The sequence below is a fragment of the Rhamphochromis sp. 'chilingali' genome (assembly GCF_963969265.1).
Source record: "Rhamphochromis sp. 'chilingali' genome assembly, chromosome: 14".
Lineage (NCBI taxonomy): Eukaryota > Metazoa > Chordata > Actinopteri > Cichliformes > Cichlidae > Rhamphochromis > Rhamphochromis sp. 'chilingali'.
This window is the reverse complement of record NC_137941.1, coordinates 35,122,521-35,134,653: the sequence shown is the minus strand read 5'-3', so window position 1 is coordinate 35,134,653 and position 12,133 is coordinate 35,122,521. Positions and strand designations below refer to the sequence as shown.

General features: G+C 37.6%; 1 protein-coding gene across 1 annotated transcript in view; it reads left to right on the top strand.

Annotated features, from left to right (window-relative positions):
• Positions 1 to 12,133, top strand: part of sctr (secretin receptor) — a gene marked incomplete at both ends in the record, with an annotated part of 35,482 nt that overhangs the window by 22,250 nt on the left and 1,099 nt on the right. The window contains 8 exons of the mRNA XM_080902854.1: positions 298 to 407; positions 2,656 to 2,788; positions 5,826 to 5,979; positions 6,135 to 6,195; positions 8,049 to 8,118; positions 8,806 to 8,897; positions 10,956 to 11,094; positions 11,358 to 11,399. Of these exons, the coding sequence (XP_080758980.1) occupies positions 298 to 407; positions 2,656 to 2,788; positions 5,826 to 5,979; positions 6,135 to 6,195; positions 8,049 to 8,118; positions 8,806 to 8,897; positions 10,956 to 11,094; positions 11,358 to 11,399 (801 nt within the window). The remainder of the gene's footprint in view (positions 1 to 297; positions 408 to 2,655; positions 2,789 to 5,825; positions 5,980 to 6,134; positions 6,196 to 8,048; positions 8,119 to 8,805; positions 8,898 to 10,955; positions 11,095 to 11,357; positions 11,400 to 12,133) is intronic.

The following is a 12,133-nucleotide window of genomic DNA, read 5'->3' as shown; positions in this document are numbered from 1 at the left end:
TGCAAACGCATAGAAAAATCTGCGTGTACGTGTGAACGTAGCCTTAGTCTTCTGTCTTCCTCTGCCTCTTCTCACACTCTCCGCACATAGAAGGAACGTGCAGGAACCCTGCAGATGCAGGGTGAGGGCTGCCAGTTCAGTTTGAATTAATCCTGTTTACATGGCAGTGTTGTGGCAGTGTTGAAAGTTATGATACCAAAAATATTCTTGCCTTTCGTCCAATGAGATAAATAGATACATAGTCATGCAAAAATCTGCTGCTGCTGAACTCACTGGATATATTCATGTTTTTCCCAGGTGCACAGCTCCCAGAGGTACTTCCTGTTTGTGAGAATCATGTACTCTGTGGGTTACAGTGTTTCCCTTGTCTTCCTCATCACAGCTGTTGCTATTCTCTCCCTTCTGAGGTCAGTGATGAGAGAATTAACAAACAACAATATCTGCGTACAACACTGTCTGTTACTTTACCAACTGTGTGTGAGGCACAATTATTACAGATGTTATTAGAAAGTAGTTATTTGATTTATTATAAGACATTTACATTATAAGAGCTATTAGGCCCATGACTAACTACCCTGTAACTAAATGTAATATCATTTGAATTTACATGAATTTTAAAAAACACCTTATATTGTAAGTAATTTGTAAGTAATTTTAAAACATCCTATGTATTTTTAAGTGCGTGTTGATTACTTCATAATTTCATGGTAATTTCTGGAAAAACAAACAATACTTCCCCATCTTACACTGTAAGTATGCTGTACTGGGGTGCAGGCTGTATAACTTTGAGGTATTTTTCAGGACACAAATAGCACTGCAAGAAATTTAAGTACAGTGTAAGTAATTTAAGTACAGTGTAAGTATTTTTAACTCATAAAATGACTTATGCTATTTGTCAATGATGTAAGTATACTGATTTGTTAGCACTTTTTTTGAAAAAAGTTTTGAAAACAAGAGCATCAAGTGATTTATGGAGATCCTTAGCAGCTAACTCTGGTCTTAATTCATCATTTAAACTATGAACACAGCATCCTGGAGGTTCCTCTGCTCTCATCCCATTTGTCCAGCCAAAATCTAAAAGTCTATAGAAAAAAAAGAGAACCTGTATCTGTGGCTGATTTTTTTTTCTAACTTTCAACACCACCTGTGCCCACTTCAACCTCCTAGGACCTGGCGTCCACATATGTGGGCATCACATTTTGGGTTGTCTAGACCAAAATACTCAATTTTGCTCTACAAGGGCCTGATATCCACTTACGAGGACATTATACTACCATTGTTCCATCAAATTTTAAAACGAATGTCCTCATACGTGGCTCTCATTTTTCTTAGGAACAAAAATTGGGTAAAAAAAAAAAAATCTGGTGTTTCTTTGTTTTTACATTGATCGGGTCCCAATCAGCCCAAATATCAAATGGCATGCCGTGGAAGAGTTCAGGTCTTAGGAGGTTAAAGCTTTAAATGATAAGAGCTGAACCATGAAAACAATTTTAGCATGTCTGGTATATGGACTGATTCTTATATAGTGCTTTTCTACTCTCCCAGAGCAAAGTGCTTTATACAACATGCCTCATTTACCCATTCACACAAGCACTTTTCCTATGCTTAAGTGCTTCTTATCCAACATTCACACACATTTATACTCTGATGAATGCATCTCACCTTTTATGCAACTCACTGGTAAATGCTTCAGGCAAAGGTAGATTTGTGAAGCGTTTGTAGAAAAAGAGGGAAGAGTTGGCTGAGTAGTACAGTATTCGAGTCTGCAGGCTTCAACAAACCTTTTAGCTTAGCACAATCATTACAGATCACAGTTATAGATCCAGAGGGTAGATTTATAATCCTTAAGTTATCTATACTTTACAAATGGTTATGTACTGTAAGCATATATGGCCCAAGTGTTGATGACTGATTTTTGCCCTTTTAGTAAAACTCAATATAATTATTTTCTTAACAATAATTTTCTTTTAATAATAAAACATGTAATTAAAGGTCCAACTACAAATCGTCATTACTGTGAGTCAAACATTTGCAGCGTTGCAAAATAACACAGTGCTGCATCTGAATCTCCACTTTATCTGAAATGCCACAAATACGATGAAGAAATAAAGAAATTTTGTTGTTGGAGAAATGAATGCAACATAGGGAATTCCTCACAATATATTTTTATTACAATATATTTGATCTATGAACTGATGACTTCACTAAGAAGAAGAAATTAGCACGTTTAATCACTCTTAAATCATGAAGACTTCAGTTGTCACATTAACCGTCTGAGCTCCAAACCCTAAACTTTTGATATCTGTTGCAGAAAAGCAAAGAACGTTTGTGGAAAAATGTAAATACTCGATAAGTGTCAGTTAATAATTGTCAATAATTACTGTTTTTTTTTCTTTTCATTGGAGTAGAAGTAGAGCCCAAAAGGTTACAAACAAAAATGTAACTTTTTTGTTATGGTAAGGTTTACCAGTGACGATGACCTTAGAGGGTTAAATAATCTATTCTCAATACATAATTTATAATTTAACATGTATATATTATCACCACCAAATATATGCATGTATATACACATTTACATTATCTATGATATACATGTTATCAAATAACATGAACGATTATAACATTTGATCCATGTCTGTGTCCCACAATCCTCAGGAGGCTCCACTGCACACGCAACTTTATCCATGTCCAGCTCTTCCTCTCCTTCATCTTCCGAGCCGTACTCATCTTTATTAGGGATGCAGTTCTGTTCTCAAATGAAGACAGTTTTCACTGTCACATCTATACGGTACTTTCTGTTTTTGTCTTAACAAAGAGAGAGAGAGAGGGCACATGCTATGTTGTGACTTGGTAACGTGAGACGTTTAACAAGACAAGACATTAACATTTAACATGTGGGGACAGACACATTCAGATAATGCTGTGCCACTTTTTTCTTCAAGTTCTTCAATTAATGCAAGTGGGTGATACTGAAAAATGAGTTTACTACTTCACAGCATCAACTGTTGATCCTGTGATCACTGCTGTGCCTCAGGAAGTAGAGCAAGTTATCCACCAATCATGGCTTTTCCCCAGTTTTTATCTACTGTGTTTGTGTCATAGATAAAAAGTGTTTAATGTAAATAGATTATGGATTCAAGCTCTGCACCACTATAGTGACCATTTCTGAATGGTACATCGCTGAAAAGCATTTAATATGAAATTCTTGGATACAAAATGAAGAACATGACACTTTTATTTCATTTTCATGCTGACTGAGCAAATATGACGCGTTGTATGGCAAAAACAAAAATACAAGTAGATGGAACAAGATCGTGGACTTTTATAAATCAGAGAATAATTTTGTTAAATGTTTGCGTGTTTTTCAATTTCAAGACCTTCAGTCTCAGATTTTTAGAAGTTTGTTATAATGATTGTTTTTCATTTTAGAATGATATCTTATAGTTTTTAAGATATACTTTTTAAAAGGTTTTCACACTTTCATGCTATTTTTTCTTTTCCTTTTTTTGCAAATTGAAATCTGAGGCTGAGTTTGAACATGAACATTTTGAAAACTACTAAAGATAAATGTGGGTTTTATGGAGTGATGAATCCCAAGAGATCAGGAAAGAGGCACAACAGTAAGAGTCATCTGTAAAAGATAGTGGACGCTGTGCCGTGGTTGGTTCATTTCAGACTGGGGTTGTTGGGGATCTTGTCAAAATTTAGGGAATTATGAACATAGTACTGTCAGATTTTGATCCACCATCTGTTTCCTTGTAGAAAGAGTCTGATTGGCAGCAAGTTCATATTTTAGCATGACAATGATCTCAAACACACTGCCAACACAAACACACAATGAAAAAATATCAGTCAGGGTTTAGCCTCCCCGGAGCGCAGACCTCAACATTATTGAAGTGCGATCATGTTTAGAGAGAATGGAGCAAAAGGCAGAAACATGCAAAGAAGAGCTTTGAATCTCCTTCAAGCATGTCAGTGAAGGACATTCAATGTCAGTGACCTCCCCCCCAGTCATAAGTGAGTCATCGCAGATCAGATAGGCCGTTTCTCTCAGTCACACTCCCCCCAGATCACACTATCACTTCCCATGTTGGTGACCCTGCAGACCCCCAGCAGAACAGCGGAGTCCGTGGATTAGAGTCCTTCACACAACAAAGCCACTCTAAGAAGCCTGGGTACAGTGAACCATCATTTGGCACAGAGGAAAAAACAACATGAGGACCCACTCCCTGACTCTGAGGTGCAGGGAAGCTACCCACTTGTCCACCAGGGAAAACCCCAATATGCATGCAGCGAATCCTGAGGAGCCCACCACCTTTCACATAGGGGATCTTCAGTGGAAATAAGTCCCATCCCTCTCCAGAAACCTTGTTCCACAGCCAGAATTATGCGCTGAGATGAGCCCAGCTATATATAGTCGGTATCTCCCGACCTCACACACCAGCTCAGGCTCCTTCCCCACCAGAGAGGTGACGTTCCCTGTGCCACAGGCCAGTTTTGGAAGCTGGGCATCAGAATGCCAGGACCTCTGCCTCTGACTGCCACCCAATCCAAAGAGTATCAAACCCCTATAGACTCCTGTGGTAGTGGACCCATAGGAGAATGGACACAGAGCCTGGTCAGGCCATACGGATTAAGGCTCAGTCACCAGACCCTCACTCTGGAGCCTCTACGCCGGGCCAAGCTCCAGGGTAGGGACCTGGTGACCCTGTCCCGGGCAGGGTACACAGTGCAATAAATCAAGCCTCCAGGATTGCTCTTTGTCTGGCCCTGTCACAGCCAAGGTTTTTGGAGGAAAATATTAAGATGAATCACACTAAGATTAGCTGCACTGATCAGTTTTTCGCTGAGCTTTTTCCTCACCTACAGTGTTTAGAGCTGAGCATCGCATATTTCTGGCATGTTTCCGAAGAACAGTTGCACACTCGCCCATCTGTGTCACAAGAAAAACCTCTGACAGCAATGATTAGTGTAAGAAGGAGGAGACGAATCCTCAGGAGATGATGCAACAGCTATAACATTAGATTACACCAGCACAAGTAGATAAGTGTTGGAGGAAGAATTCAGATGCAACATATAAATAGACCACAAGTCCAAGTATTGCAGTGAAAATGTCAGCAAGCTGTACTTCTATAATCCACTGTATATAATATAATCACTATATGATTATATAATGCCAATTTAGAATCACCAGTTAAAACTAGCATGTATGTCTTTATACAACTGATTCACGTCACCTGTGGGAGATCTAACTGATAATGTAATTTGGGGAGTTACTGTTACACTGTATTATATTTTGGGTCCACGTACCACCTAGCATAATGTGTGTGGTGGATTAAAATGGGCAATATTCATCTTCTACCACAGGTCAGAACTCATAATACAACAGAACTCGTTTGTGGGTCATTTTTGGCGAGAGTCGAGTTTTTGGCAATATTTATCAGTTGTTACCAAATGTGTTAATGTTTAAAATACTGTAGAAACACTAATGTATCAGTGAATAATGTTTCAGCTGTCATCTTTTCTTTTTAAAATCTAGTTTTAGTTTAGTTTTATGTGGCCATGATAACCCTCCAAAAGTTGATTCTGTTCATCTGGACGTAGCGTTTTCACAGGTTTTCACAGGAGGCTGACGACGTCACCTGGATGATGACGAAATGTTTCTCCCACTGAAAACATCCAGATGAACAGAAACAACTTTTGGAGATTTACTCACCTGGATGATTGAGAATGCTTCAAGATGACCATGATAACGCTGAGTTACACTGTGTGCACTGTGCCAGACACCTGCTTATCTTCTCTCTGCCCTCTGCTGCCCCCTGAAGGTCAGTTGTAAATTTGCCACTGTGCTGTCTAACTACTGCATCATGGCCAACTACAGCTGGCTGCTGGCTGAGGGCTACTACCTGTACAAACTTGTCAGCGCCTCGCTGTTCTCTCAGAGGAAACACTTGTCGTGGTACATCATCCTTGGCTGGGGTATGACAGCTCAGTAGCAGTCACTGTTACTATTCTTTATTATTATTTTTCTTTGTTTCACTCTGTTTATTTGGATGTCAGTATTTTGCTGATCTATATAGTCCTCTTATTGATAATAGCAGAAGGTAAACGCTAACGTTTCTCTCGTCTTCCAGGTTCTCCAGTGATTATCATGAGTGGCTGGAGTTTTGCTAAGTACCTCCATGAAGATGAAGGGTAAGCTCAACACATATTAAACTGTATAGTACAAACAGTACACATGATCACATGTTTTTGGACATTAAAGGAATAAATGTAAAATGATTACATGCTGGGAATAAATACCTCCCTTTCTTCTGATTCCTAGGATTTCTCTTCATTTCAAATATCAAACTGTTATTTAAAATACAGGAGTTTATGGCCATATTAAGTGCTGTCATTAGCAACTTTGAGTGAGATGGTGATGAAATTCAGAATGAAGATTGTTACATGACCCATCTCTCTTGTATGAAGGAATATTAGCACCACGTCAATAAAAATATTTGGTAGCACTTTCTATTACAAGTCAGTAATAAAGAGGTAATAGTAGGGTAACAAGGAGAAACAAGACTCTAATAATGTGGTAATTGTTACCACTCAGTTACCTTTGGTAGTTTCTGTGTAATAGGCAGGAAACAGAGCTGCAGAACACAAAGCTGGCTTTTTAAATTTTTAATAACAAATTAATAACCAGGTAATAATCTTTTCAATTCAGTTTCACTTCAATTTTATTTGCACAGCACCAAATCACAACAACAGTCACCTCAAGGCGCTTTATATTGTAAGGTAGACCCTACAGTAATACATACATTTGTGGGTCAGCTGCCCGCTTGCAAAATGAAAAACTTTAGGTTTTGAAAGAAAAACAATGTTAAAGCAAGCGTGATGTAACTGGTAGACCTTTGAGCAACAATGTCACAGATACAGACTGTCCTATTAGAAAAATGCACCGTCATAATTTGTGTATAAAGTAAAATCATTAATTCATCCTTTTAATTTTCTGCCCAATATAACATTTTGGAATATTTCATTTAGAAATAAACCACTACAAAGTTTACTGTGGGTGGATAGCGCTATTCTGAGTACACCCTCACCAATTGTTGAAAACTGGAGTGCTCAATTTATGGGTAAATACATATATAAGTGCTAAAACAGGAATAATTTCCCTTCTTGTTACTATAACTGATTCTAAAGTACAATTTTACTAACCCAGAGGAACAACTGTAATCTTTATTTTTAGATTTTTTTCCCAAAATAGTATTTCAACTTTTTTCTCATAAGAGATTTTTGATTTTAATCTCCAAATTTTGAGTTAATTCTCAAAATGATCTTGTTTTTTTTTTTCTTAATGTGGCCCTCATACTCCATCGTACGTCTGAGACAGGATGCATCTGTATCAGCAACAGACTAAATTGGAAGATCAGAAGCTTTATACAAAAAGGGGACGAGTAGAAAAGCTGAGAACCTTCAGTGTTTGTAAAATTATGGACAATATCTATGACTAATTTATGGTCTGCATAGTGTACAGTCCTGGGAGAGCAACACTGGAGCTGCTGACATCAAGAGACTGAAAAAACGACTGTCCCTGAGTCTCATCTGTCAGATTATTGTTGTTGTTGTTGTTGTTGTTGTTGGTGGTGGTGTTGTTGTTGTTGTTATTGTTATTATTATTATCACCATCATCATCATCATCATCATCATTATTATTATTATTGTTATTATTATTATTATTATTATTATTGTTGTTGTTATTGTTATTATTATTATTATTATTATTATCACCATTATTATTATTATTATTATTATTATTATTATTATTATATATCCCTTTAAAAGCAGGATACTCAATGTTATTCTCCACAGTTAGGGATTGATTGGATTGGGTTTGGGAATGTTAAACTACCACATATAGGTTGGTGGGATCAACTGTAAATATTTTGTGTCTAGATATTTTTGGCCATATATTTAATTCAGTAGCTTGAAATCCTGACCAATTACTGTGATCAGTTACTGTCACTGACATCGTGTTTGTTTATGTTTCCTCTCTTAAGTTGCTGGGAGATGAGAAGGAGTGAATGGATCTGGTGGATTCTCAGACTTCCTGTTCTACTCTTCATTATAGTCAGTTCTTCCTTATGTTGATCTTTCTGTAAAAAAATGATTGCATGCTCTGAAAGCTTCCTTGTGATTGTTCTGGACACTAGCAGGTTGCTAAGGAAACCAGAAGTTCATGCAAACTTCTGGTGACCATAATACAAGGACCTACAATCTACTGACCAAATGGTATTGGAAGTGCAAAGAGTGCAACACAAACCAGAAATGGAGAACATTCGCCTTCACAGTACAAGTTGTATCTGTGAAATGTGTTGGTCACAAACTTCAGGTTTCACTATAATTCCATGAAAATGGAATGGCCAGACAAGTCAGGTTCTTCCTTGTATAAGGAGAATGTTGGTGTTCTCCGGCAATCACTTGACAGCCATTCACAGAAAGTTGTGGTGGATCTTTAGTATTAAAATTTCTGTATGGCTGTAAATACTTAATCTTTTATGATAAGCATAGACACAGTTTCACTTTAAGACATTATTAAAACTGTGGGTTATGATATAATTAACTATTGGGCCAGTGATTTAATGGTTCCAGAAATGAGCGCAACAGGAAACAGTCACATCAAAAACAACAAAGCAGAGATCCAATAAAGAGTGTTTACACTGTAGCAAGGCAGCAGTTTCTAATAATTGTGTGAAAGCATCATTCATCCCAGGGAGCAGCGCCTGAAGCTGAAGCTCTGCCTGCTTTGTTTTCCAGGTGAACTTGTTGTTCTTCCTGTGTATCCTAAAAATACTGGTGGCCAAGCTAAGGACACAAGACATGCCCGGCAATGAATTCAATCACTACAGGTGAGTGACTTACTTCAGTTTTCTATTCCACAGAACTGTGAAATGGCCCCAGTCAAAGCTAACCAGCTATTATGTGAAAGAGACTCTGAAGCGCCTTGAGGCAATTGTTGTTGTGATTTGGCACTACATGAATAAAATAAAACCGAATTGAATTAAAGAAGCTGGGTGGTGCAAAACGTTGTTTCAATGAAACCTTTTACTCCAACGTTTGTTTGCTGAAGGCAAGAAATGAGATAGAGGACATACAAACTGTATGTGTGGGGTGGCTGTAGTTCAGGTGGTAGAGCAGGTCAGCCACGGTCAGTGGTTCGATCCCAGTCTGCTCCAGTCTGCATGTCAAGTATCCTTGGGCAAGATACCAACCCCATGTTGCTCTCCCAACATGGGGTTGGTGTATGGTGTAGAGTGTGAATGGTGTATGAATGTTAGATAGAGCACTTAAGAGCTTAGAAGAATGTGTGATTGGATGAATGAATTAGTTGTATAAAGCGCTTTGAGTGCTCAGACATTCTTCACTGACGTGTTGAAGGCAGAGAAGTTGCGGTGATGCATTTTATGAGTGTATAAAGATTAATCTGGCTTTTATGTGGAAGAAGTAATTGGTTTCAGCTCACCTAGCAGAAAATAAGAAAAGCCTCTTTTATTCAAAAAAATGCTCATAGTTCAGTAACATTGATTAAACAGGTCCAGTGTTCGTATCACTACTCAAATAAAAGTATGAAATATTACTCATATGTTTTAAATTTGCATTTAAACACCCATGTGATTTACTGATGTAGAAAGTAATTTGTGAATCATTACATTACCTTTACTTTGTAATAGTACCTGGGCACTTGCAGTTAACAGTGTAACACTAAACTTTTCAAATGCTCACAAATCTTTTTCTTTTTAGTACCTTAGATCTTAGTAATACCATAAAGCTTCCACCTAAGTCAGAACGCTCGGAAAACGTTATGGTGACAAGAGGAAATGTAATTACACCTAAGCCTGCTCTAGGTTGGAAAGTAGCAAATGGACTGACACTTGGAGAGAAAAGTTTGCTACAGGCATCATTCACCCATCCACACACATATTTGTACTATACTTTATTCTGTGGCTTTAAGTGTTTATTAACTATCTATGCAACTCCAGATGAACACAAAAGCAGCAGCAGCACTTTTTTTTTATTAGTAACTATAATGTGATTCCTGAATTTAGTATTTGTTATAAATTTTTACATTGTAGACAAATGCAATATGATTACAGTAATGCATTACTTTGAGGGTTTATACACCACAGTAAGCTCACCATAAAAGGTGAGCTACTTCCCCACTTAGCTCTAGCTGCATGTGTATAAGATAATCATTCAGGTCCTACTTGACTATGTCGGGTTTAACCACTGTAGCAATGGAAGAAGTGTTTGAAAGACATGAGTTAGCCACTGGATTCCTTCATACTCCTGTCACAGTAATAACATTTGTGCTTTGTTGTTTTTTTTTAAAGTGGGACTAAGTGAAATAGTTGAATCTGAGCAATATGAACATGAACTTTATCCATTGGATACATCTGGGACATTATTATGTCCCGGATGATCAGATCATGTTGTTGGTGTTGGGGTGGAGGTGGAGGTGAGACTGCTTCATAACATAGTCAGATCAAGCTGCTGAGGTGAATTTGTGCAGCTGAGCAGTTACGCCCTGTGTTGCAGTTTGCAGCTAGATGTGTTATTTTATTTAAAATCGAATGCCCTGACTCACAGAACCTGGAGAAGAAAACACATGTACGTTCATCCTTAACATTCAGGATGAATCGGTGTTGTGGAGTTTCTGTGTCACTCAACCTTTTGATCAAAATTTTAAAAAATGTTAGCTTATATTCTAAAAATGGGCAAAAGGGCCGACATCTGCTTCAGTTTTGATTTGAGGTCCATTTGTGTTTAAGTTTGCTCTTTTTGATCACAGGTTTTTATTTTTTCCCAGTGGTCTGTGTATTATTATTTGTCTGATATTTTCAAAGAGGTTTGTAGACTTTCTCACTTTAATTCTAATGGTTCATACACTGTTATTCTTCAAACAACAGGAAACTTGCCAAGTCATCCTTCCTCCTGGTGTCGCTCTTTGGCTTACACTACATTCTCTTTGCTTTCCTTCCACACAAAGTCCGCGGCAGGACCTATAAAATCTGGAACTTTATTGAGCTGGCTTTTTCTTCTACTCAGGTACAGTAAAGCCAACTGTAAGCTGTTGTCTAATCACCACCTTTAATTTTCTCCTAACACAGAAGTCTATTTGTACACGGCAGGAACATTGGTGTGTATTTGAACAGTGCATTTGTTCCTGCAGTAAAGAAAGTGTTCTTTAAAGAATCATTTGCTGCATTCAGCAGCTTCATTGTATGAGAGACTAGAACAGGAAGCTTCTAAAAATATCCACATGCACTAACAGCAGCCTGTCAGTTATGTTTCTGTACGTGTTGTTTCAGGGATTTGTCGTAGCGCTTCTGTACTGTTTCCTGAACGGGGAGGTAAGGTTTATTTTTCCCTTTATACCCATGAAACATTATGTTGTCATTTCTAGATGTAAGCTTACTGTTCACATGCAAAATTACAGAAAATAAACTTTTCAAAGTCTAATTAGCAGTGTGGTGGTTGTACCATCCATCCTAGAAACAACCTGGAAATAGTCCAACTTTAAAAATGACTGAACACATTAGGTAAACAGCTGGCACAGAAACAAACATTGCATTTATATTTAATTGCAAAAGATTCCTAGAAGAAATCACTTTGATTTATTCAGTACAGACCAAATAAACAGTCGTCCAAGTTTTTCTTAAAGAGCTTACACAAAGGCAGGGCAGGCCCAGATCTGTACAATAACAATATATGAGATCTTCACTATTTGTAACAAGTGTCACTTTGCCTGGAACCACTGCATGTGTGGACTGCAGGCTTCATAACATTTTTCTAAAAGCCTGCTTTTAGAAAAATATGAAATAAAAACTAAAATTGCCCAAACTGGCCATTTAATAAAGAATCACAAGGTTAAGGTTCTTTGATAGTCCTGGTCCCAGTGTTAATTTTTCTCAGGCTCATACAACATCTTTCCCCATGTACACCCAGGAATTTTTACAGTTTCAATTCAACTTACTGTTGAACCTCCTGGAGTTTTGGCACTTTTACACCAATCAGTACACAAGACATTGCTGACGTGATTAGTTCTTGAAAAATCAAATGGAAAATAATAATAATAATAATAATA